Source organism: Xiphophorus hellerii, chromosome 6 (genome assembly GCF_003331165.1).
Source record: "Xiphophorus hellerii strain 12219 chromosome 6, Xiphophorus_hellerii-4.1, whole genome shotgun sequence".
In the NCBI taxonomy this organism is placed as follows: domain Eukaryota; kingdom Metazoa; phylum Chordata; class Actinopteri; order Cyprinodontiformes; family Poeciliidae; genus Xiphophorus; species Xiphophorus hellerii.
The window spans coordinates 15,156,820-15,183,557 of NC_045677.1; the positions used below are offsets into that span (position 1 = coordinate 15,156,820).

General features: G+C 40.2%; 1 protein-coding gene and 2 non-coding genes across 9 annotated transcripts; all 3 read left to right on the forward strand.

The window, feature by feature from the left end:
- The first annotated feature begins 389 nt into the window (after positions 1-389).
- eif4g1a (eukaryotic translation initiation factor 4 gamma, 1a) lies at positions 390-21,902 on the forward strand. 7 transcript variants are annotated; one of them, XM_032565234.1, is made up of 33 exons: positions 390-821; positions 2,530-2,652; positions 2,744-2,824; positions 3,002-3,034; positions 5,584-5,604; positions 5,919-6,098; positions 7,099-7,195; positions 7,997-8,107; positions 8,379-8,521; positions 8,731-8,823; positions 9,665-9,740; positions 9,838-10,680; positions 10,934-11,019; positions 11,130-11,316; positions 12,414-12,547; positions 13,168-13,281; positions 13,383-13,766; positions 13,974-14,120; positions 14,221-14,457; positions 15,404-15,508; positions 15,596-15,844; positions 15,968-16,085; positions 16,959-17,061; positions 17,236-17,627; positions 17,734-17,846; positions 17,926-18,098; positions 18,197-18,322; positions 18,847-18,928; positions 19,040-19,138; positions 19,398-19,541; positions 19,755-19,836; positions 20,068-20,208; positions 20,491-21,902. In XM_032565234.1, the coding sequence occupies exons 2-33, from the start codon at positions 2,578-2,580 to the stop codon at positions 20,670-20,672; spliced, it is 5,151 nt and encodes a 1,716-aa protein (XP_032421125.1). In that variant the 5' UTR covers positions 390-821; positions 2,530-2,577; the 3' UTR covers positions 20,673-21,902. The 7 variants fall into 7 exon arrangements, with proteins under 7 accessions (XP_032421125.1, XP_032421126.1, XP_032421127.1 ...); XM_032565235.1 differs by having other exon boundaries at positions 11,133-11,316; XM_032565236.1 differs by lacking the exon at positions 5,584-5,604.
- Positions 13,797-13,873, forward strand: LOC116722365 (small nucleolar RNA SNORD66). Its single transcript, XR_004339752.1, has one exon. It is a non-coding gene; the product is annotated as a small nucleolar RNA SNORD66 (small nucleolar RNA).
- LOC116722366 (small nucleolar RNA SNORD66) lies at positions 14,508-14,582 on the forward strand. Its single transcript, XR_004339753.1, has one exon. It is a non-coding gene; the product is annotated as a small nucleolar RNA SNORD66 (small nucleolar RNA).
- Positions 21,903-26,738: the final 4,836 nt, after the last annotated feature.

Genomic DNA, 26,738 nt, shown 5'->3' on the forward strand with positions numbered 1-26,738 from the left:
AGTGTGGATTTGTTTGTGTCTCATGTAAATTTTGTTTTGATTCTGTTTTTAAATATAATTTAGCATCTATAATGGTGCAGCATTTTGTATATTCCAGTGGTTATTTGTTGCTTGAAAACAAATTAGGTTTTCAAAAAGAGGAAAAAAGAATAAATAATAGCAGAAAAGAGAACCAAACTCAATATTCTTTGAACCCTCCATTACTGAGACTAAAACATTTTTACTGTAAGCTATTATTTATTTATTTTTCAGACATCTACTGTAGTATCTCTTCTATTTCATTTTATTCAGTAAAGATATTTCTTGTACGCTTCCTCAAATGATTCATTCTCCAGTGTCACATGACCAAGGAACCGGCATCAAATTGTAATTTCCCCGGAACTCACCCATGCGACTTGGAGACGCACCGGCTCCGTACAGCAGAAACATCGCACTATGGCCTCTCTCTAAGCCTTGCGTACGAGAGAGTACAAATCTAACCGGCAATCCGTCACCATCGACGCCTTGATCATGGACCTCCAGTCCAGAGGCTTATTTGGGAGTTATCGCAATTATCAATAGCACTCCCGAAGAGCGATATTATTATATATTTTTTAAACCACTGTCACTTTTGAACATCCTGGGATTTAAACCGAAGTGACATCAGTAGCACTCACCCCATCTGCCGGTTAGCCAACTAGTTCGCTAAAGTCAATAGCCAAGAAGGGCTTCACTCGTCTGTTTGCAGCAAGGACAAGCAAACAAACTTTCACCAACAGAAGACTGACCAGAGGCTGATACCCCAAGTTCCCAGTTTACAACCCTGACACTGTTGGTACCTGGTAAGAATTAGGCCGGTTAGCCTTGTTGATGCTAGCTTTACGTTCACTCGAGCTAGGTATTAGTTTTGTCAAAGGCATGCAGGTTGAACAGGCCCTGCCGGCTGTCAGTCCATACGCTTGGATAGCAAGCAGATGAATTCTGCTTTTTTTTCCCAGAGAAAAACTTTTGCAGTCAGTTCAGTTTAACATTTATTAATTGAGTGCTTATACTTTGAGCTGCTGTTTGCGGCGTTTGACTGAAGTTATCTTGAGGTTCGCTGAAATGACAGTTGGTGGCTAATCTTCACCGGTTATTTTCATCAGTTACTTCTTACCTCGTTTTGGTGTTAACCCTGTTATATCATGTGTGCAGACAGCGCCTTTGTTGCAAAGCTTTGTTTTATACGAAGTTACCAGTGAAATTATTATCTGCTAAGGACATGATTGAATGACAGATTGGATGGGTTGATTTGATCGTGGAGCCTTTTTGGGCCTGTTTAATTTGCTCATATCACTGGCAGCGCTAAACGGCTAGCTGACGTTCACCAACAATAGCTCCACAGTAACCAGAACGTGTCAGCCCCTTTACTCGGGAACACTTTGTTTCCTCGTTCTCGCGTTTTCCGACAAAACGTGTCGCCCATTATTAGTACGTACCAAATTGAACACCATGTACTCCGGGGTTAAATGCGGACTGAGCCACGTAGCGTAACTACAGAAAATGTCTGTGGTAGCGGGACACGTAACGTTAGCACGCAGGCTGGTAGCTACGATTTACGAGCGCCTGCCACGCTAGAGGGTCGGTAAAATTCATGTTAACCCACATCTTTGCTAAGACATAATAATCTTTTCGTTGAACACTTGTCATCTTTAATGAGGGTTCGCACGCCGGCTATCCAACACTGCACGCTTCACAACCATATGGCAGCGTTGTGGCTTAAAGCCTTAAAGCATGGCACTAGCTAGCAGCTAACGGTGGTTCCTGTGTGAGAATGTCATGTCTGTTCGAAACATCAGTTTTTCCACTGCATTTCCTTCATGTTGTTATGTACAATCTTTAAAATGTTAATAAGCTTTTCTTTTGTGTTACATTGAAAATTCTTTGATCTTAACATAAACTTATGGTACTTGTACAGCTTATTTGCTCACATGGACCTAGCACAACACTGTTAACACAGTAAATGCCCTTTGACCTGAGGTATCCATTTTCTTAAACTTACTGGGAATTAGAATATGTCTTTAGCTATCAGCTAAAGACATATTCTGGCTGACGGCTACTCTGTCAGCTAAATATGTTTTTAAACCGGTAGCACCAGCAATTAGTAGCTTGCCCGTTTGCCCCTTCTTGTCTTTTGTAAAGATTTGGATGGACAAAACCTAAACATTATTAATGTTTCTTTGACTTTAACTGGTGTTTATGCTTAATGCTTTGGATACGCAATATGCAAGTGTAGGGAGGTGGTAGTGGTGGTTTTATCTTGGGCAAAACCCACAGACCACACCCTCTTTGCTTAGTGGTGGTGCCACACTAGAGATGTGTCCATACAGTGGTGTTCTTACCCATCATTGCTGCAAATATAATTGGGCAACATGTTGCATCCATGCCTTGAATTATTCAGTTATAGACAGTTTATTTTTGTAATAACTGTGATTTAATTGAAACCTTTTTAAACACATTATTTAGATGTTGAAATACTTGTCTGTTTGGTTTTTTTTTTTTCTCTCAAAGGCTGGCAACACACAGCCACCCTAATGCAGACGAATAAAAGAACGTGAAATGAACAAACCACCACAACCTATAACGGGACCCACCTCTGTCCCAAATCCCTCCCCATCCCCTGTATTAAACCAGGTGAGACCTACCTTCTGGGTGGAATATATTGATTGAGTAAATTGAAGTTCTGCAATAAAGTTATTCTGTTTTTTTTTTTCTTTCTCTCCAGGCTGCATACGGCCCCGGACAACCACCTTCTCTTGTTTTTGCCACCCCTCCGCAAATGAACTCCGCACAGCAGCCGAGACAGGTATTTCTTCATGTTGTTTAGGTTTTCGGATTTGATGTTCTTTTCCAGAAGTCTTTCCCGCTCTTTCACCTGGACTTCTGACATGGCTTCTTTTGCTGCATTGCTTTGGCTTAGTGTTTGTGTAAAAGCCTTCAATGTCTGTTGTGACCTCTTTACTCTTTTCTGCTGTCCTCCCAGTTTGCTACAGGTCCTCGTACTTTACACCAACAGGTACTAACTCTCCTCACTTTGTCCTTATATCCCTTCTTTGCCTTTAGTGTAATGCATGTTCTCACGACTACATTTTCAGAAATTACACCAAAAACTTCTTCAGTTTCTTTTTTTCTTAGGCTGACATTTCATTCTTGAGATGCATTTCTTCACACCTCAGTTGATAGTTTTTCAGTAGGGTAACACAATGTTTAAAAAGCAGAAGCAGACTCATCAATTATTTTATTCACCATCCATAAAACTCTTTTTTTTTTTTGTCAACTTCCTCTGTCCATTAAATTCTCCTAAAACTAGCTTAACTTTTAGGTAAATTAGATTACCAACATTTTTTTCGATTTGCTAAATGCCAAAATGAGAGATTTTTTTTAAGGCAGTTTTTATTACGTTTTTATGATGTTTTCTTTGCTAGAACTAGCAAAGAATAAAATAAGATTTATGAATCCACGGATTTTGTATTGTCTTCATCAGTTTGATATCTATGTGAGTTTTTGTTACATTACCAAAATATGCAAGATAAAAAATAGTTTTGGATTCCACTTTAACTGCTTATAGATTGAGGGAAAAATCCCTTACGGTATAATAGCTTATATTTTTGTCCATTATCTCAAATCTAGTTCACCTAATCTTAGTAATTGTGATTTCCTTCTTTACCTTGCAATTTAATTTATTGACTTGTCATCCTGGTGTCTTCTCAAGGGGAGTTAGTATATCTCTCTTTAAAATGCTGCAAGCAAACCACAAGATCAGTGCATCTTTGCCTGGATGATTAGTCATAATGTCATCTCACTGTGAGTGTTTAATATTTAAAGTAGCTGCCAGGAATACTAAAATAAGCCATATTCATGGCTCATGGAGCATAGATCATCACTCAAAGCGACTGCTGGCGTTTCTGTAGCTTATGCATGATCTGAGTGGATTTGTTTTAGACTTTTTTTTAATGTAATATTTATCATTCATTCGTAATGGAAAAGTACCTCTGCAGGAGGATTTTATTAACTTTCTGTTCATTTTTACAGATAAATGTATCCAAATCACTTAAAATAAAAAACTTGGGGGTCATACTGTGAACATTTTGATATGTATATAATAACCTACTTTCAGTGCATGCAATTAAACAGTGTCAGGTGTTTGGTTATTCACTCCACTGCGACAGAAGCTTTTGATCCAGGAAGTCTTATCCAGCCCTATTGGCTGACTGTCTGGTAATGTCAATCATTCGTCTTTTATTAAGTAAAATTACTGCTTTGCTATCCCAGTTCATGCTCTCTCTATCATGACACAGAGGTGCTTGTCTTTCCAACATATTAAAGCTGCCCTGGTAGCCAAGTTTAATACTTGTTGGATTATTCGTTAGAATTAGAGCTGCAAATATAACTGGAATGATCAGAATGGGGGGGGGAAATGCCTGAGGAAAAATCTTCAACCTCGATTTTTTGTTTATTTTACTTAGCTTCACATTGTTCAACCACATATTTCTCCTCACACAGTCTGTGTAACAGGTGATGGGTTTTGTTTTTGCACAGCATGCTTTTGTGTAGGTTACGTGTGATCGAGAAAGTCGGGAGATGATGAGCAGAAAACCAGGAAAAAAGACCTCAGACTGTTAGGAACTTTGGTCCATTTTAAAAGTTAACTTGGCATAACGGCGTAATATCGATTACAACTTCGCATAAGGATAAGATTAACTTTATCGTCCAAAAGGGAATGTGTCGTGGGTGCAGACAGACTCCAGGGGGTGGAGCAAACATTTAAAGAAAATAATGAGACTCCATGATTCAGAGGTAAATGTGGAGCTGCACGCTGCCTGTGGTTTGCTCTGCGTGAGAAATGCAGAACAAACAAATAGGTTTTAGGGTGCAACGGAGCTGGTGACTCAGTCGGTGTAGAAGCCCCTAAACGGCTTGCCTCGCATTCATAATCTGAAGTTGGAGTCACAGGCAGATGGATCATTCACAATCATAAACAAACCGGAGACCGGATGTAATGAGCTGTAACAATGCACTTCACAGTTGGATTAACCTGGCTCTGAGCATCTGTAAAGATTTTTAACAACCTTAGAAAGGTAAATATGTTACATTGTAATGATGCTGAGATACGCTTAAAAGAAATTTCAGTTCTACATTTACAGTGTAGAATACCTACTAGGAGCTCGAGTGTAGCTGTTTTGCTGTCAAGGAAGTATTTAACAAAAACAGATAAGTTTGGAATTGACATTGAGAACACTGTTGCAAATGAAACCACAAAGATACAAAAGCTGATTTAACGGTGGGTAAAAAAAACACATTTTGAAACATTGTTAATTACTTGCTGTAATTTCACACCAGTTTCTGCAAACACCTTAAAAATTATTTATCCACCTTGATATGGGACCTTTCCACAGAGCTGCATGTTCATTGTCACCATGATTTTGGGACACACTGCTTCCTGTCACAGCCTTCGCTTTTTTAAATGTTTTTGCAATATCAACTTTCCTCATTGTCTCTAGTCCTCATTTTCTCCTTAATCTCACTCCCTCTCTTGCTCTCTGCTCATGTGTTGTGCGGCTGAAGGGTGGATACAGAGCATTGCAGGTAACCGCTTTTCTTTTCCCCCCTCCTCTCCTAACTTCGATAACCTCTCAGGGAAACAAGACTGAATAAGCAGTGCAGATTCCATATTGAAACTCTCAGATTGATGCAGAAATTAGCAGATGCTGTGAGTGCGTTGCTTCCCTATATCTGCAATAGGACCAATGCACCAACTAAAACATCCTCACCATATGTGAATAAATGGGCGAAGCATAGCATAGTTGGGGAAATTAAATGCACACTGAGCAGATTTTTGACATTTTTCTCAATTCTTTTGCTTTGTTTCTAATGTTTTCTAATTTCCATCTTTACTCCAGAGTTACTATCCAAGTCGAGCCACTATGGCCGCCAGCGGTCCTAGGGTGCAGACAAGCAGTGGCCCTCGACCTGTTGCACCTGCGCATGTGTACCCTACCAGCTCCCAGATGATGATGATCCCCCAGCAGCAGATTTCTTTCGGTGGCTCTCCTCAGAGCTATTTTATCCCACCTGGACAGGTTGGTTAATCGAGTTAATTATCAGCCATCAGCTGGGTTTTGTTTTTTTGACCGGCTTTGACTGTCTTTTTAAAGTCATCTTTAATCATCTACTCCCACTCTGGTGTATGAAAATGAGATATTCTATCTACAGATTTAACAAAACACCCTTCAATTAATATTAAAACTAATCTTAACAATGCTAAAAATTTAAGATATTTATAATCTAGCATCTAAAACTAAAGAAAACAATTAAACATGCTGTAAAATAAACTAATATAGATTCGAGTAGCGAATCAATATGTGACAATATCATAGGAGTTAAAATTTTAAAAGGGTATCTAAATTTTGAACACGATTTTGTTGAATTAAAGTTTTGCAAACATGGTTTTGATTGTCAAATCTTTATGCTATGAGAATCATATTTAAATATAATTTCCTCCATGGGACCTTCTGGTGGGTTCTCTTTGGTTAACACACAAGTACGCTGTTATCAAAGAGATCGAGGCTCTTAAGATGTACACTCTTTCACTATTTTTTTGTTTTTTTAATTCCTGTTAACCACAAAACCACAGACATGAGCTCTATAAAACCTAGTGGCCAAATACTCAAATTGATAATTTCCCATTTTTTAATTTAAATTCAACATATCAGGCTCTCTAAGTTTTTGAATGAAGAGTAAGTCCTTAAAGCAAAATTCATTAATTAGTTGGTAGTGTCAATAACTCAGTACCAAACATGTCAAATTTAATAATAGCAAGCTTTTAGTGCATGTTCTTTATTTTTGTTATATTCAGTAACTGTATCAAATCACTGATTTTTCACATGAGATTTAATAGTTTGATTATATAACTCTTTAATCAAATAAACTCTTAAAAGAGAACATTGTCATTTATTAACACACAAAGTGTCTTTGAGTGTCTGAAAAAGATTTATAACATTTCATTTGTTGTTATTATACAGTGTTCAGTTTGTTTCTGAGGATACGGCTTTTTACCTGTTCTTAATGTTGTTTCTGCAGTACCGTACTCCATACATGCCTCCTACCCAACAGTATCCTGTGACCAGTGGCACAGGTTTCTATCCTGGGACTAGTCCTGCAGAATACTCTGCTTACGGTATGGATTTGACCCTGACACCAACAACAACAACCAAGCACAGCCTTCAGTTTTACCATTGAAGGAGATGTAATCACAGTTACTAAATCCCCCCCAAATTATCTGCAATATATATATTCTAATCTCTACCCTTTGTCTGGAAATTGTCACTGCTTTTGTTATGGTTTTGCTTGGTTGTTTTTTTTAAATACATTTTTATTTTTTATATATGTACAGTATATTCCTGGTGCTTCTCTGTTTTACAATACTGCTGTAAGTGTTATAGTGCCAGTTGCACGTGGTCTAGCTTGATTCTGCTTTGGTCCGTTTTCTCTATCTGCAGTCACCTGACACTTCCTTGTAGGTCCCATGAAATGACTTTAAAGCTCATGTTTCAGATGAGTCTGCATATACTTAGATGGTTAATTGGCATCTAATGTTGTAAGGGACCAAATCTGAATAATACTCAGATTTGGTTGGACAATTAACTAAACTTTTCTTAGGTGCAAAATTTTCAAACCATCATCCAAATATATCAGAAACTGTTCTTAAAGTATTCTTTCTACTTATTCAAATAATAGATTTTATTTCCCGCTGTGTCAAAATTCTACTGCCACGTTGTCAATCATTTCCAAAAGTAAGTAGGAAATTTCCTATGAGCGGGAAGGATCAAACTGTTGGTCATTTCCTGGGACCTTCTTAACACCCTGCTTCCTCTGGATCCTCTCATTAACTCATACTGCATCTGTCTCTTCCTGCCCTCTCTTCTCCTCCTCCTGCCCCCTCACTTCCCTTTCCCTTTTCCTTGCTGCGTTGGTTCAGAGCCCTCTCTTGCTGCGAGGGAGAGGCGGGGTGGTGGGGGGAGAGGGGGCGGGCGAGAGAACGGCCGTCTCTCTCTCCACGGTGCTCCTCTCACCTCCCAGCGTTACCCCGGTGAGTAGTGTGCGCGCGCTTGTGGTCAGCGAGCTTCAGTGGCAATAATCTGTGGCACTTCCTGTCTCTAATTACGTCCTACATGTTTTCTTTTAGACTCGCTACTGTTTTAGAAATACCAGGTGTTAAGAAGGACCATTGAGGTGTAATGCATGTGTATTATTTCTTAGTCGTACAAAATTTATTAAATGAGTTCTGTGCGCAAAACTACTGAGAAGCTCCACTTTGAAATCTCCTTGCCAACCAACTGTGTATCTGTTTCTCCAAGCAGCAGGAGCGTACTATCCTGCTCAGCCGCAGTACTCTGCGTCAGTCCAGCCAGCGCCGGTGATGATTAACCCACAACAACAAGCTCCACCTCCCCAGCAAGCACCCACACAGCCGCAAGCCCCGCCAAAGAGGGAACGCAAACAGGTAGCGTCTCCCAACAAAAGGCCAACACATTCTGTGAAAAAAGTGAATGGAGAGAAATTGTATTGTACTGTCTGCGTGGAACTTTCTCTCTTTACCTGAAAATGACAGTGGTGTTGTGTTGTGTGGCAACAATTGTGCTAAAGAGACTGGATCATTACACACTGCCAGCATATATTAGGAAGTAACATTGCTGATTTTCTTCCTGCCAGATAACAATACGAGACCCCAACCAAGGTGGGCGTGACATTACAAAGGAGATCATGTCAGGTGGAAGATCTACCACAACAGCAACCCCCCCACTGGTCAGTTATTCGCTTAGAAAGTCAACTCTGTATTACAGGTGCATTATAAAGAGAATTTAGTTATTAGGCAGTGATAACATCACTATTAATGACACTCACTTAAATCAATTATAGCATATCTCCTTCATAAGAGACCAACAGACGTTGGTCACATGTGCTGTCTCTCTTTTACCACATATATTTTCTTAAGTTATTTTTACATTTCATATTCACTTTCATAATAATTTCCAGTTTTATTTTGGTGTACCATGTTTAACTTCCATTAGTGTTTATCTGGGACCTGCACCCTAATTAGAAGAAGGAAAGTTGTTGGTAAAATACATAAAATATGCGCTTAGCTCATCTTTTAAATTGTCACATTTTCAAATTTTTCCAGTTTCCAGCTCAGCAGTCATAAATCTTGTTTGCTGTAGCTATGACTGGTTTGTAAAACTACAGCTTTAAAGATAAGTGGGTCATGGCAGTTCCTAAAGAACCAATCAGACCCAGTTAAATTTATAAATGGTCAATTCTCATCATTAATTAGTTTGTCTCCATTCTGCATTGTGACATATTGAGAAACTATGTTGCTTAATGCAAAGAGTGTCTCTTAACGATGCTCCTTTTTGATCAGATAATGAGTTTTGGGATTATTTTTTGATTAAGCTCTTGAGCATTATGATACTGAAAGTGTGGAATAGAAAATGGTTTAAACTACATTAGCAGGTGTGAAGAGTTTACATTCACACAAGTTGAAAGATTTTTTTTATTCATAGATTAATAAAAGAATAAAAATTGTCACTGTAAATTAACTGCATTATTTTGCACATTGCTTTAAAAACCTGTTTGTCTCTGATCGTAGGCATCTGTAGCAGAAGTAAGTGTTGCCCAGACCAATGGTGAAGTCGTACAGACTGTTGCTGTAGTGGCAAGAAGAGGTGAGGAAACATTTGAGTTTGATTAGCAAACAAATGCTAATCTGTCAGCCTGTCGGCACGCTTTATTTTTTAAATTTTCTATTTTTACACTCGACAGATGAGCCTGTGGAGCCTTCTGCCTCCCCTGAAAGTCCTCCACCTGCTGCTCCGGCAAACACGGATCTTGTGGTGGAGGCCAAACAGGAAATAAACAGACCATTTACTCCGCCTGTTGAATTAGCAACTCAATCTGTGGCCACTACAGCCTCAGCTGAGAGACTTTCCCCGTCCCTAAAGGAGCGGCAGTCTCCGCCTTCCCTCCCATCAGCAGCAGCAGGTATCAGTAGTGTTGCTGAAGCAGTAACTATGGTCAGCTCAAAAGCCGGTGACACAGTGGATGCTCCGGTCAGACCTTCTGCATCACCGGTAGCACAAGAGACGCCGTTGAAAACAGAGGAGCCACAGGCTGCTCCGTCTGTGGAGAAAGAGGTGAAGCCAGAAGGAGTTCAACTGGAAAAAGAGGAACCGACAGCTAGCGCCAAGTCAGAACCCCCCGTTGAAGTTGCAGTTACCCCTGTGGAGACTGTGAAAGAGGATGCTTCTGCAAAACCATCAAGCAACGTCTCTCAGCCCCTCGCTGTACCAGAACCTGCTGCTTCACAGGCAGAGGATGCGGACCAGAGCTCAGAACCAGAACCGGTAGAGGTTCATCCAGCAGAGTCTCCTCTTTCCAACGGCCTTCCTCAGGAGACTGAAGAACTCTCTGAAGATGTCCCGGTGTCTGACACTACGCCCCAGGACAAACCCGACCCTTCTCAATCTCAGGAATCAGCGACACCAGCACAGAAAGAAGAAGAAGAAGACGAAGAGGAGGAGACGAGGGAGGAAGAGCGGCCGCAGAAGAAAACTGAAGATGCTCCTCTTGCCTCTGCCAGCTGCCCAGAGGAAACTACTATGCAAGGTGAGATTGACGTGATTCTCACTTGTTTCATCTTGTTGGTAGTAAAAGAATTATTGGCAAGCTGTTGGCAATGAAGACATGAGTTATAATAAAATACTAATTTTTACTGCTCTCCATTATACATGCTGACGTCCAATAAATGTCGAGGAAATTGCGAGAAAAAGCTTATTACATACAGAATAAATCAAACGGGTTATTCTGTTATGTTCTTCTTTTCTTCTGTTTTGTTCTATAACTTGTCCTCTGTCTGTAGCTGCTACGTCTGTGCCAAAGAAGAAGAAGAGCATGAAAGAGCTCAACAAAAAAGCCATTGGGGGCCTTCTGGATGCCTTCAAAGAGGTGAGACTCTCTTCAGCAGCTATGTTACTGACAGTAACACAACTTTAAGAACAAGTCAGTCTTTGTGGCAATCACTATTGTAAGATAACTTAAACATCAATATGTTTTAGCAGGAGCCAGATGCCACGCCTGTTCCTGAACCCTCAGCAGTCCAGGTCAGCCCTCCAGCGCCAGCTAAGCCTCCCGCTGAAACAGTAGATGAGACCTCAGAGGAAAAAGAGGACAAGCAGAATGCTGAGCCGGACAAACTCGAATCCACACTTGATCCAACTGAGCAGAAATACCAGTACAAAGAAGGTTGGTTATGATCACTAAAGGAAACATTTTGTCAAAGTTACTTGGTTCAGTAATTCATATAATGTTAAAATAATCATGGGGACTTATATTATGTTTCCGAAAAGATTCAAACGTTTTATAAAAAGAAATTGTTAAAAGATCTATGGTGAAATAGCTCTTTAAATGGGTAAAACTACAGTTGCTCACTGTTGTACAAACGCAGCAAACAGTGAAGCAAGCTCCAAACACATGAATAATGCAAAATCCAAAACACATAAAACAAACAAAATCAACAAAAAGTCGCTGTAAGCCATAAATATTGGCATCACAGGAAATGGGAGCAAAGGAAAAATGCTTAAAAAAGCAAAAGCAATTGCAATTGTGAAATGTTACAAACACTCCACAAAACAAAAGTGCTCCAGACCACTAGAGGGAGCTGACAAGCAAATCATATTGGACCAGACGGCTTCTATATCTACTTCCTTCCTGCTGCAGCATTTTCATTTGCATTTGTTTTGTTTTTTGTAGGTTTTTGCTTCAATTTTTTGTGTTTGCAGCATTTTTCAGTGCTCAGTCGCTTGGGTTTATTGTAGTACAGTGTGAACATTTTAAGTTAAATAACCTAGATGAGTTGCTCGTAATGTTTACGTCAGAGTGCATATGTACTACTCATGTTTGTGGTATGACACTGCACAAAAGCCTTTGACAAAGAAATTAGTCAGAAACAAGTTATGACACTGTAAAATATTGAAAACTCTGTTGCTAGCTAAATTTACAAAGCTAACAGCAGGCTTACAGCACATTCAGAGTGTTTCAAAAATAGGCATTTCTGGGGGGGGGTTCTGTCATTTCCAACAGACATGTTATGGATATAACTGAAAATAGACATCTATTAAGTATAATTATAAATTACTGAAATTACAAGTTCAGTAATTTTTAGTTGCAGTAAAACATAAACCACTCAAGTCTAGAAGAAATTAAAATTGGTAGTGATTTTCTTTCCCTTCTTTCAAGCAGCACTTTTCTTCCTCATATTACTTACCGTTGTATCCAGTTTAAAACTTTAAGCATGCATGTGAATCAAGTTTACTGACGCATCTTGAATATGTGCTACTCAGACCTGGGGGAGCCAATAAACCCAGAAGCAAAGAAGCGGTATGACAGAGAGTTTCTTCTGGGCTTCCAGTTTAGCAGCGCCAGTATGCACAAACCAGAGGGTCTGCCTGTCATCAGTGACGTGGTCCTAGACGAGGTATGTGGCAGCTTCTCTGGAGACACGTCATGGCTTTATTCCAGGAAAAGGCTTTTACTGCAAAGGTTTCTAGGCCTCTATAAACGGAGGCCTAGATCATTGTGTTGTTGTTTTGACTGCTCTGTTGAGTTTGATAAACAATCAGTTATAGGGCTGCAACTAGGAATTATTTTAGTCATCAGTTAGTCTATTGATTATCCTGATGATTAATCAGATAAAAATTTGGCACATTCTGTAGATTTTTAATTTAAGGCTTTTTTTAATGCAATGTTAGAAATAAATTAAATATATGAATAATTAATTCTTTTTTAAATAAGAAAATAAATTTTTATTGCCTAAAATGCAATCACAGCATTCTTGTAGTAATCACAATTAATTTGATTATTCATTCAACCCTAATCGGCAGACAATAAAGTCAGAAGAAATTTTAGCAAGTGTAATTTTATTGTGAAGCAACTACACTACAACCATGGTAATTATTAAATCCTGTGAACCTAGAACTACAGTGCATAGAATGTGTTGATCCCTCTGCTTCTCCTCTCTTCATGTCAGAATAGTGAGAGGTGACTCATCTTTGCAGGTTTACAACCAGTATGTTACAGCCTACTTTACTTTACCAGGTAAACAAGACTCCGCTGCGGCCTGTTGATCCAAGTCGGCTGATGAGTGCGGGTTCAGATTTCACTCCTACATTTTTGGGGGGTCTTGGAGGCAAATCTGCAGGACGACCCCAGGTTATTTAAAATCAGAGCTTTCTCTGTTCAGATTTATTACAACTTCACGTCGTATTTCAAAAAACTAACTTACTTTATAAATATCTGTTTTGTACTTTCAGCCCTCTGGGTCACATCGCTCCCAGCAGAGCTTGCGAAAAGAGCCCAAGAAGATCATCATCTTCAACAGCAGGTCTCTTACGGACAACGTACAGCTCAACAAAGCTGCGAACGCCTGGAAGCCCTCGACCATAAAGCCCGAAGACAGCAACCCCGAAGAGGCTGACGCTGAACAGGGGAAGACTCATGAGGTGTTCAAGCGTCTGCGCAGCATCCTGAACAAGCTCACCCCGCAGAAGTTCCAGGAGCTGATGAAGCAGGTGATGGAGCTGAAAATAGACACAGAAGAAAGGCTGAAGGGAACCATTGACCTCATCTTCGAGAAGGCCATCTCAGAGCCCAACTTCTCTGTAGCCTACGCCAACATGTGCCGCTGCCTTATAGGGGTGAGTAGTGTGCCGTACACACTGTCACTGCTCTAATGATGACTCAAGTTTTGTGCCACGTGTCTGGGCCACTGAATTCACATGATGGTATTGAGGAACTGAAAGAGCAGAAATTATATATTTTCTGTCTGTGTTTATCCCCAAATTACCTGCTGATTTAAAATTTAGTCAACCTCTGGTTTGTTGGTCGTTGTTGTCCCTCCCCAGCTGAAAGTGCCCGCCCCGGATAAACCTGGAAACTTTGTGAACTTCCGCAAACTTCTACTCAACCGCTGCCAGAAAGAGTTTGAAAAGGACCAGGACGATGATGAGATTTTTGAGAAAAAGCAGAAAGAGATGGAAGCCTCCAAGAATGTATGTTTTTTTTTTTTGTTTTTTTTTCTTAATTTGTTTGCACAAAATTGATCTTGTGGCTATGAAAGCACAAACGAACCTCCTGCTTATTTCTCTGCAGGACGAGGAGCGTGAGCGTTTAAGGGTGGAACTGGAAGAGGCCCGAGACAAAGCTCGAAGGCGCTCGCTGGGTAACATAAAATTCATCGGTGAACTCTTCAAGCTGAAAATGCTGACAGAGGCCATCATGCATGACTGTGTGGTCAAACTACTGAAGAACCACGATGAAGAATCTCTGGAGTGTCTCTGCAGACTGCTGTCCACCATCGGCAAAGACCTGGACTTTGAGAAGGCCAAGGTTAGTTGGTTATCAACATGTACCGAAGGAAGTGGGTGACCTCAAATAGTCTTCTGTGATGACTGTTTCTTTGTGCCACGTGTCTGGGCCACTGATTATTTATGATGGGTTGAGGAACTGAGAAGACTTTCAAAAGTATCTTTACCCCTTGATATTGATGTGCATTTGTAGTCACCCCCCTTTAACCTCAGAGCACTAAATACAAACTAATGGCCTTCAGAATAACTTGGATGGGATAATGTATCAGCAGGAAAACTATTAGTTGTGCCCTTACCAAACTTGGCCTTTTATGGAAAAGTGGTAATGAAGTAATTGTTGAACAGAAGTCCGAGTTGAAGTGCGCTACTTAGTCGTTCCATCACATAAAAGCCTGATAAAGTACATTGAAGTTTGTGGTTATAAAAGGACAACAATTTTAGTTATCGATTAATCCATCAATTATTCCAATGATTAATCAGATAAAGAAAAATAGGCACATTCTGCTGATTTTTCATTTAAGCCTTTGTTATACTATATTAGAAATGCATATGATTACGTTGCTATCCAATTAATTATAATTGAATAGCAAAAGGTAGCTAAAAGGAGATGTTTTTTTACAACATTTGAACCAGATGAAGAAGAAAACCAGACCATTTGAGGAGTTCTGGATAGAGCACTTTTATTTTTTTTCCCCCCGTTTATCTTAAATGCAAAATGTGTGCTCTGAGTTTCTTGTTCTTTGAGCAATTGACCTTTTTTGAGTCTGTGTGCTCTAGGTAAGGATAAATTGATTACTAAATTAGTTAGCATTATGATTGTGATGATGAATGCTGAGGGTATGAATACCCCTTGAGTATTCATACCCTCAAAGGGTATGAATACTTTAAAGCACTGTATGTGAAAATATTATTTTACTTCCTGTATCATAACAAAGATACATAAAAGCCATAAATGTTGTCTTTCTCAGCCTCGTATGGATCAGTATTTCAACCAGATGGACAAGATCATCAAAGAGAGGAAAACCTCGTCCAGAATCCGCTTCATGCTGCAAGATGTTTTGGACCTACGAAAGGTAAATGATAATTGAAGTTGCAGCAAAGCGGCTCATAAGTAAGTGTTAGTGCTGATTATTTATTTATTTTCCTTTTGTGATTCTTAGAATAACTGGGTTCCTCGTAGAGGAGACCAGGGTCCCAAAACAATTGACCAAATCCACAAAGAGGCAGAGCTGGAGGAGCACCGAGAACAGATCAAAGTCCAGCAGCAGCTGCTGTCAAAGAAGGACAGCCGGGGTCCGCACACGCCAGCGAGGGGCCGGGCGGCCCAGTCTCAAGACGAGGGCTGGAACACAGTGCCCATCTCCAAGAATCGACCCATCGACATCACCCGCCTTAGCAAGATCACAAAGGTAAAACCTCTAGAGCCCCGAGCGTCACTCTCTGCTGCGTTACACATTGGAATGTTGCAATTTTGTATAAATAAGTGTTGAGAAGCTTCTTTTCATGACTGTGGTTTGGTTGTGTTCCTGCAGCCTGGGGCCCTGGACTTCAACAATCAGCGGCTGGCTCCGGATGGGAAAGGCATGTGGGGAAGCTGGGGAAAAGGCAGCAGTGGAGGAAGTGGAGCTAAACCAGCAAGTGGAGATCAAGGTAAGCCGCTTGTCTCTGTAACAGGGTTGATAAGGGGGCTTGAAATCCTGGAGAAGAGTTGAATTTCAATAAGGTGTTTTCAAGGTTCGGAAAGTGCTTGATTCCTGTATAAAGCCTATGATGTTCTATCTACACAGTTTCTAATAAAGTTGCAATAATCATTTAGGTGAATAGACTCGGTACAGAAAGTCAAATGATTATTTAAATTTTGCTTAAGCATTTAATTTGAGAAGGAATGTGATATACCTTTACACAGATTTGTTCAATGTAAAAATAAATGAATTAAAAAAAACATTCCTTCCATATATATATATATATATATATATATATATATATATTTATACACACACAAATCTGTGTATAGGTACTGCTCAAATTAAATGGTTTAGCAAAATTAAAATAATCACTTGACTTTTGATTAAAGTCAAATGATTCGATTTGTGTAATTGAAATAAAGGTGGTCTTATATTATGTTACTGAAATTGGGGGACTTTTGTCAAATTTGTATTTTATTCTCAGACCAATCAAGTCCATAGGGTGTGAGAGAAAATTCAAAACATAAAATGTTGGTTTATTTTAGTTTACTTTGTCCCTGCAATGTAAGGTACTAACACAAGACATTATTAATAATGATAATAAATTATATCATATAATGGTGAATTTAAATGGTCTTTAGTTAATTTGTATTGTTTTTATGTCCAAATGGTTGTGCTGGAAAAGTTGAAAAACTAACCTTGAAAATGCTTAAAAAGAGCTTAAGTTTTACTGTGGGGAAAAATATATGAACCATGCTATAAGAACCTTGGATTTGAGGTCATTCTTTTTTATCTTCAGATTTTGGCCTTTTGATGTATGTTTTTCCTTTTCTTACAGACTCTGGACGTCCAGCCACCAGCACTCTGAACCGATTCTCAGCACTGCAGCAATCCGGGGCGATGTCCTCATCAACAGACACCGATCGCAGAGTTCCTCAGAGGTAATTAGAAGCAGCACATTCCTCCATAAATTTCCCTCATTGCCTCGCTGCGGTTTTCTTCTCAGCTAGTTTTCTGCTTCAAGCAATTAGCCCTCAGGATAAATGTACAGTAGTATTATTTAATCCTTTTAACATGTTGGAAATGTTTAAAGTATATTAATCCATTCCTTCTAGGTCGAGCGGCAGCCGGGAACGTGGTGGTGACAGAGACCGGAATGACCATGACAGGGATCGCTACGACAGATTTGCTCGCAGCGAGCGACAGGACGGGAACCAGTTCTCCAAGAGAAGTTTCAGCAGGGAATCACAGGAGCGTGGTGGAAGGGGTGGAGACAGCCGGGCCACAGCAGAATCTGTGCGCCGCGTTGCCAGCATGACTGACAATCGGGACAGAGGAAGCAGAGACCGAGGCAGTCGGGACAGAGGAAGCCATGACAGAGGAAGCCGAGATCAAGGTGGTCGGGACCGAGGAAGCAGGGACCAAGGCAGTCGGGACAGGGGAAGCCATGACAGAGGAAGCAGGAGCCAAAGTGGTCGGGACACTGGTCCGAGCAATGACCTTCCAGGTATCTGGGTTAAGGAACTAGAACAAGATTTAAAATTAACATTAGTAGTCCGTTTGACAAAACAAAGTGAACGTCGGCTTATTCTCACCTCTTGTTTTTTGTCTAGTTAAGCGGGAAAGTGTTCCTGCTTCTCTTCCCAAACCTGCCATGACAGAAGAGGAGGTGAGGAAAAAGACCAATGCCATTATTGAAGAATACCTCCACATCAACGACATAAAGGTACTAAAATGTTCCGCCAGGCGCACTTCTTGTTAGTAGTACTTCCATCTCTGATTTTCACCTTCTTCTTGCCCTGTAGGAGGCGCTGCAGTGTGTTGCAGAGTTAAATAGTGCCTCTCTGCTCTACGTGTTCGTGAGCTGTGGCCTCGAGTCGACACTTGAACGCAGCACCCTTGCTAGGGAGCGCATGGGTTTGTTGTTACACCGACTTGTAGAGGCAGGGACTTTGCCCGTACAGCAGTACTATCAAGGGTAAGAAGAGGTCACTGAGGTCCTGTGTCTCAACAGGAACTTTTAGAATTGAAGTAGAATTAGGGATCCGGAAGTAAAGAGTTTCTCTTCTCCTTTAGGCTACTAGAGATCCTGGAAGTGGCAGAGGACATGGCCATAGATATACCTCACATCTGGCTCTACCTGGCAGAACTCATTACTCCCATGCTCCATGACCGGGGCATCCCTATGGGACAGCTCTTTAGGTACGAATAATGGTAGCATTCACTTGCCATGGGATGTCATATGCATCATCTGCACCTACATTTTTCTGTAATTAATCAAAATTAAAACATTAAATGTCCAAGCTATCATAAATACAGAATGTATTGAAGTCTTTCTTTCCAAAGGCTTTAATGGGCTTGAGATGTAAGTGCAGTAGAACTATATTTATAAATACTAGCTATTGTCTGGTTGTTGCTTAGCATATTTTAACATAAATTGTAGATTTCTAATTATAACCAAAAGACAATTAGATTTTAAGAATAATTTTCCACCTGGAATAAAGGAGGATTAATCAGATGGAAATCTAGGTCACATCTTTCCAGCCCGAGGCCTCATCACACATCTAAAATCAAAACATAACATATTAAACTTAAGTTTTGTTTTTTTTTCCCCCACTTGAGTTTCCTTCTGTTGCATTATTAGCAAACCCACAGAGTAATTAAATGTTGTTGCAGTCTATAAGCTTATGAAAGCTGAAATATTGATACATTGCAACTGTCTATAGGGAGATCTCGAAGCCTCTTGTGCCTCTGGAGAAGGCTGGCTTGCTGCTGGCACAGATTATCAAGTTGCTCTGCAAAGGAATGGTACGTACACAAGTCTTAAAAGGGGAGACTTGCAGTTAAGCAGTCTGGCTTTGTATTTTGAAATATTTCCAAACTCGACTAAAACATTTTTCAATTTGGTTTTCTTGCCAGACTCATGAAAAGGTTGGGTCTTTGTGGAGAGAAGCCGGACTAAATTGGAATGAGTTCTTGTCCAAGGATGAAGATGTCAACAAGTTTGTCACAGATCAGGTATGCATGAGATTTTAGACATCTTATTATGATATGACAAGCCATATCTTGTCTGATTCTCCAATATGTGTAGTTTCTGTGTAGCCAAGTGTCTGCTACATCTTCGATGGTGCTAATATCTTCTGTTTGTTCAATTACCAACTTAGCTGTTGATCTATTTGCATTTGGAGAAAATGTAAACAAACTAAGATGAAAACAACCAGCACCAAGTTGCTGAACATCATTTTTCAGGCTTGTTTACACATGTTGTGTATTTCAGAAAGTAGAGTTTACCACAGGAGAAGAGACAGAGTCGGAGGAAGCTGGAAGGAAGCAGATTCTCAGTGGAGATGAAATCAGCAAAGAGCTGGACCGACTCCTTCAAGAGAAAGCCAACAACCAGCGAATCAGAGACTGGATTGAGGTGTGTGGTTTAGAATATAGCGATAGTTCAGGAACTCTGGAGGAAAAAAAAAAAGTTATATCTTTTTAATTTTTCATTAATAGGTGCTAGAATAATAGTAAAGGAAGATAAAGGCAAACAATGTTGTTCATCATGTAAAAATGGCGACCACTGCTTCATCTCTGTACTAGTTGTGATTATGTTTTTTAACAATATATTTTGATTCTTCTTTAGGCCAATCTCGATGAACAGCAGTGTGCTTCCAGCCAGTTTCTACGATCATTGATGACATCGGTGTGCCAGTCTGCCATCATATGTAAGTGGATCTGATGCAAAACTAGTTTTCATCACATCTAGACGTCTAAATGCACTGAGTCGCTGCCTTGTGATTGACTGATTCGCACATATACCCAAAGGTGGCATTTGAGCACATTTCTGTCAGTCCAATATTGGCCTTCTTAGCGAAGACACTCTAGAGAGCCAGCAGTTGTGAGAAGATACATGTTTGTGTTGTTTTTTTGTATTTTTTTCAAACATCACAATTTAGGCGACAACCCGTACAAGGTGGATGAGGAGCAGATCAAAGAGAGAGCCAGTCTGCTGCAGAGATACCTCTGTGACGAGGAGAAAGCCCTTCAGGCCCTTTATGCCCTCCAGGCTCTCATGGTGCACATGGAGCAGCCTGCAAGTACGTTTTTATTTCATTTCTTTGAATTTGCAGTGAAGCATCTTTAAGAGTACAGACGATTAAAAATGGTCATTTAGGTTATTTTGACCGTTTTAACTCGACATTCCGCAGAAAGACGAGCATATTTTCTCCATTTTTGTCTCTAACAATGAAAGTCAAAAAAAAAAGTGGCTGTTACTTGTAATGTTTGCTTTTCAATCCACCTGCAGCAGTCTGGTGAGAAAGTGCTAACTGTTTTGCCATGCGAGTGTTGACGCTGACCTCTGCGCTCCGTTTCTTCAGGCCTCCTGCTGATGTTCTTCAACAGTCTTTACGACGAGGATGTGATCGACGAGGAGGTCTTCTACAAGTGGGAGTCCTGCAAAGATCCGGCAGAGCAAACGGGCAAAGGCGTAGCCTTGAAATCCGTCACCGGCTTCTTCACCTTCCTCCGCAACGCCGAAGAGGAGTCCGACAAGGACTGAGGAATCGAAATCCTGCTTTCATCAAGACGTGGGGCGGCAGGGAGGGTTCAGCAGGAAACTGCGGCGAGTAGTAGACAATATATTTAGCCCAGAGTGGCAGACTCGAATCAATCCTCAATGAGGATAAATCTTTATTTTTCTTTTTTTTGTTTGAGAGATGAACTCAGAAAACAATCATTTCTCCCTTCCCTCCTCTCCTGCTTTACACAGCAAGTGTCCTCATAAAATAAACTTGAAAACACACTCAGCAGGACTGCTTGTTAATGACGTGTGAGAATCCACACATCACTACAAAACTGTTTTTTTTTCTCTTTTTTTGTCACAATAACACAAACCAACTGGCTGCTTTTTCATTCTCCTAGACGATTATGCCTAAATATCCTCTGACCTGCAGGAAGCAACCGCAGGGTGTGTGGTGCGGTGGGTTCCCTGACTCATGGACGGACCTAACTCACAGGTCCTCTCTCTGTCCTTTACCGGAGTGTGCAGCATGACTGAAGTGTGCTTCAATTAAGAATTCAGTGGACAAAATGTTTGACATTGAGGACTTGAAACTGAATTAGGCAGATGGGGAGTTTTTAATGCAAAGGTTGTCTATTTTCTCTCTTCCTGTTTCCTATCATGAGCTTTCAGAGAACCGATGTCGACTTTGACTACAGGGGGTTGGTCTTAATGCTTCCTCTAAGCCATCCTTTCCCATCCCCGGTAGTGAACCACACTGACTGACTCTTCATCTTTACCTCTTCTGTACTTTAACCTGACACCTTTTGACCCAATCACCGTTAGAAACTTGAAATCTGCAGAAAAAAAAGAAGAAAAAAAAAAACGACTTGATGAAATTAAATGTATACAAAGACGGAGGGGAAATAAGAAAAATAAATAAATAAAAAACACAGAAGTGATCCGAAAGCCTTTTCTACTTTAAGTGGAAACTCATTTCAGGACCTTTCTGTAAATATATAATGATGATGATGATGAACTTTTTTTCCTGTTTTATTTTTCAGAACCTTTGAATTTCTGATGTAATTGCAGTGTCTCCTTTTCCAGCAGAAACCACAGTTGTCCAGATGCAGAGAGGTGCTTTAGATAATTCAATGATTATTAGTTTTATTTGAATTTTGTAAATATTTTTGTTTTGCTTTCTTTATTTAAGAAATGATTGCTTCTTTTTGCATCGGAAACTGGAAAGATGAGGTGACAAACATTACAATAAATGACTTATTAAGTTGCTGTGCAGAGTTTGTCTTGAAATGTGTTGAATGTGTCTGAATGTTTACCGTTTGACTGGGAGGGTTGTGTTTTTTTGTTTTTTTTTCTTTACCAGGCGACATTAAACTACAGAAGTAGGAAGCGGTGATCAGCCACATCACCTAAATCTGATGTGGCTGTGAAACCTTGACCACTTGTCCAGGGTCTGGTTAACTGCTTCTTTCATCTCCTCCAATAACATCTTTAAAAGTTTATATTTTTAACTAAATATTCATAATGCAGTCATATTTTGAATTACTGTTGCAATGTAAGGACTTATATAATCTTATGGGTACAGCTAATCCCATTATTGGAAGTACTTATGAAAGCTGCTTCACGTTTGTTTAGCATCAGCCTGACCAGCTATTGCCAACAGAACTAGCTGTCCACCCATAGGTCGAATCCACAATTGTTCTACACTTCCTGTTTTTTGGGGGGAGGGTTTCTAGTGGGTTGATCTCACTGGAACTAGTTTTCCGAATAATGTCCAGTAATCTGGACGTTAATCTTGTTGGTCTTAAACCCAAGTGCCTCCATGTCACATGTGTGTTTAGGTTCGAAGGCGTCTTGATGGGAAAAGGGGAAAAAATATTAGGGACATTTTCATTGTTTGTGCTTTGTCGATTAAATTCAACGTTTGGGGTGATGTCACACTCAACCCCAACAAACTCCAAAAAAAAATCTTGCTCTCATCAGCCTATTAAATATTTTATAGTTTTTATTTTAACTAGTTAATGAGTTGGGTGGCAAATTGTAACCTCTTCAGTACATTTTCTTTTTTAAATCAGACCTTGCTGATAACTTGGCTTCACAAAGGCATTTATTGAAGTATCACTGGTAAATATAGACCTGTCACTGGGGAGCTGATCACTTACCAAGTCTTTGCCATTTTAACTATTCTCTGGTCCATTTAAATTAATTTCGTTCTTATTTTTTTGGGTTTTCCTCTTGCCAATTTATTTTTTAAATCCATATATGCTGATTTTCTGAACACCTGCTATGGACTGGTAGACAGGAAAGTGGGTAATGAGAAGACTTGAGTCAAAGGTCAACAGGCCGGGATATGAACCTGTGACGTCGGCATCGAGGACTAAGGCCTCCATACATGGGTAGTGTGTTACCCCTGCGCCGCCACAGCACCCCTGCTTTATGGTTGTTTTAATCAACCATAATATGTAATCTGCATCTTCACCAAATCTGCAATCCCCACAACCTGTTCCATACTCAGAAACAACCTCAATTAAGCCACAAGATGTTATTAATATGATCAAACTCTATGTACATCCTCACATTTGTGAAGCACATTACACGCATACCAAAACCATTCATCTGTGTCATATACTCTGCTTCTCCATGACTGAAAATGTGATCAGTGCATCTGCAACCTTGGAACAATCCAACCAAACAGCAGGACAGCATCTATGAACGTTGAGAGACCAGCTCAGTGCTTTGAAAATATCTAATTAAATCTAACAGGCCATTTGAAGTCAGGGGAGGGAAAGCTGAATGGCTCCAGAGTTGGTTCCTCATAGATATTTTTTTTTTTGGACTTTGTTTGGTTTATTCCATATAATTATAAAGATAAACTGAAATGACAAAATGTATATAAATATATAAAATAATAATTTCTACTATGAACAAAGCGATAAAGGGACTGATGTGCAGTTTATTTTTGAACAATTGGAGAAATTAAAAGAGTGCAGCACATCTTTTAAGTTATTGCAATAAGAAAAAGACTTCTGCGTCATTATACCCAACATGTAGAATAACACCATTACGTGAAATTTGTAAGCTTGGAAAAGAAAAGTTCACGGGTTTCCACCTCTTGTTTTTTTTTTTTTTTTTTTGTATATTGACCCATGTGTCTCAAATGACCCTTTCAAGGATCCCACCTCCAAGCATGAATCATCGTTTATTTTAAGTTTATCAGGCATTACTAGATAAGCTCTGGTGAGCAAGAAAGATCAAATGTTTCCATATGCTCTGTGGAAACTGTCAGTGACAGCTGTTACATTTCTTTTTTTCCTTTTTGGAAGTCTTTGCACAAATGCTCATTCAAAAAGAGCCAATGTTGATAACTTATTGACCTTTCTGGTGTCAGTAATTTTCCATAGAAATGCTACATCCTGCATGCCTTTTATTTTTATTTTTTGTAGTTGTTTACTGTGCGACTGCAAATGCCTGAAGCCCTCTGATGAAACAACTAACCAGCAGTGCGTTGCAGTGATTCTTGGACTGAATCTGCAGGTTGCTGGATCTTCTTGGCAGCACAGAGAGGAGAGGAGATGGGGGGGCGGTGAAGAGACGACGCCGCCTTGCTTTGATGACGCTCGCCGTCGGGAGACATTTGGACAGCCTTCAGCCTATATGTAACCCATATACACGCCGACAAATGGTGCGCGTGAGTAGGAGATGTAGTGCAGCTCGTGAACCTGGAGTTACGGGGATGTTTCGGCCGTCACTGTAGCGTCGCCGCTCAGCCGCAGAGCCCCGCAGCGTGGAGGACAAACCCCCGCGGTATCATCTGTTGATCGGATTGGGAGACAATTAAGCGCAAAAGCCATGAGCCGCGGTCCGACTTCCAGGTAGGTGGCCGAGAAGGACATAAGGAGAGCGACTGTGATGGGAATGAGAAGCAGCGTCGTTAAGAAGCAGGGGTTGTTTATCTGGTGCAGGTACAAAGCTATTGGTATGCAGATTGAGACTTCAGAGGCTTCAACACATAGGCTGCTATTTCCATTGGCGCCATTCTCTCTCTCTCTCTCTCTTTTTTTTTTTTTTTTTAAATTCCCACTCGGTCATAATTGAAGGCTGCAGACTTGCGCTCATCAATGGCGTTTTGGTGCGTAATTCAGCCATGAGTGTATCGCTTCTCCTGCTTGAATGCACCATTTCCAGAGGAAAAAAAAACCAACCAAACAAAAAAAAAAACACAAACACCCCAACAAGTGTGGCTTCTGCACTGCAGCCTCGCTTCATTCACACAGAGCTGCGGGCAGAGCGACTTCACCCTTCCACTTGTTGGTCATATAAGTCAAGATCACAGTGTCCAGAGGTGCCAGGCGAGACAGCTGTTGTTTTAGAGATCCTGTACGCGTGTTTGGTAGGGAGAAATAATCCAGAACACCTAAGCCTCCTAGCTGCAGTCACTGCCACAAATCTGGTTTGTTTGGCTTTAATTAGCTCCATTTATCAGACGCAAAGAGCTGGCTACCTGCAGTGGGAGGATTCAAAAGAGACTCCACAGCATGAATATATTATGCAGGTGTGAAATGTTTTATTTTATTTCTCCCCACCAAAAAAAATAACATTGATTTTCACATACTTTTTTGTCATCATTCAATAACGTTTAATTAACATCAAGTGCAGGGCCGGATTTAAGAAGATGATGGGCCCCTCATGTATGGTTCCTTGGACCCAAACAGACACAGTACAATTTGATGGTTGCAATAGTCGATCAGCTAACTAACTGCCTTTCTGGAGGACAGAACAGAACAGAGTGATGCCCAGACACAGTGACGTGCGGTCAGGGGAGGCAAGTGAGGCAGAGCCTCCCCTGTCATCATGGAAAAATAATATGTAATGATAAAATAATTTATATTGCTATTTTCACCCTGTGGTTTGTACTATAAAGTATTTATTTTTCATTTAGCTTAACCAATTTTGCTTATTTTTTCCCTCAAAATTGCTGAATTTTTGCAATTTCCCATTCAAATGCTTGGTAGCGCAGCAGGTGAGGCAGCAGCGAGCTGAGCCTCACCTGGGATTGCGCAACCTCTCGCTAACTGCACTGGCTGCCACCCTATGGGAGCATGTTCCTCCTGTCTGTTCGTCGCTAATAAAATAGTAAAAAAAACATTTAACATATGAACTGATTTTCCATAATTTAGCTTATATATATCTATATATACAAAGTACTGTGTTATTTGTCACCAACTGTTTGTTTCGTGTGCTGAGGAGCGATCATAAACGACAGAGAACAGATTGGAGGTGAGGCAGGCAGTTCTCTTGCCTCATGGCAGGGGGCGCTCATGATCCCAGACATCGGTTTTGTGACTCCATACCTGCAGAGTGACAGCAAGCTAGCAATACAGTAAATAAGTCAAGTTAAAAAAAAAAAAAAAATGTAAAGTACAGCGATATATTTGTTTTCTCCTCTCTTCCGACGTCAACATGGAAGGCTACATTTCTATACTTAAACAGTTTTCTAAAGTGGACTTTCAGTTGAAGCAGGAGATAATAACTAAAGGAAGACCAACACTGGAGCTGAAAGGTTTCCTTCGAGACAGTTTGATGATTCTCAAACGGAATAGTATACAAGAAAAGACATGCCGAGGATAGACTTGGCTTTGGATGAACGGATATTTCTGTGCAGAATTTTCGGTGCATGGATTTAATTTATAAGTAAAGGTCAGACGGCAATAACGTTTTTTTTTTTTTTTTTAATGAAATGTGCCTTTTGTGGGCTACAGTTTGTATTTCTAACGAATTCAGCAAAGTAGAAGCGTTAGCTGATCTACCACAGCAATCATTTATTAATAAAACATTCAGCCTAAAACATACTACTGCAACAAACTGAATGTTCTGTTTGGTGGGCAAAATTCTTGAATGTTTTTTGGTGTTAAATCCTAAACCATGAAGGGGCATTGTTGCAGGTCTGGACAGCTCTCAGGTGACAATAATAACATGATTAGTTTTAACTTTGGGTACCAACAGAAACGTTTCTCAGAAGACCTGATTGGTCTGCTGGCCCGGTGGGATTAAAGGATTAAAGCAAGTCACACATACAGGTTGCTCTAAAACCAAACAGCAAAAGGA

Coding starts and splice junctions, on each gene's coding strand:
- eif4g1a (XM_032565234.1), top strand. CDS start 2,578: ATGAACAAACCACCACAACCTATAACGGGACCCACCTCTGTCCCAAAT. Junction 15,845..15,967: donor GCCTTAGCAAGATCACAAAG/GTAAAACCTCTA, acceptor GTGTTCCTGCAG/CCTGGGGCCCTGGACTTCAA. Junction 19,542..19,754: donor GAATCAGAGACTGGATTGAG/GTGTGTGGTTTA, acceptor ATTCTTCTTTAG/GCCAATCTCGATGAACAGCA.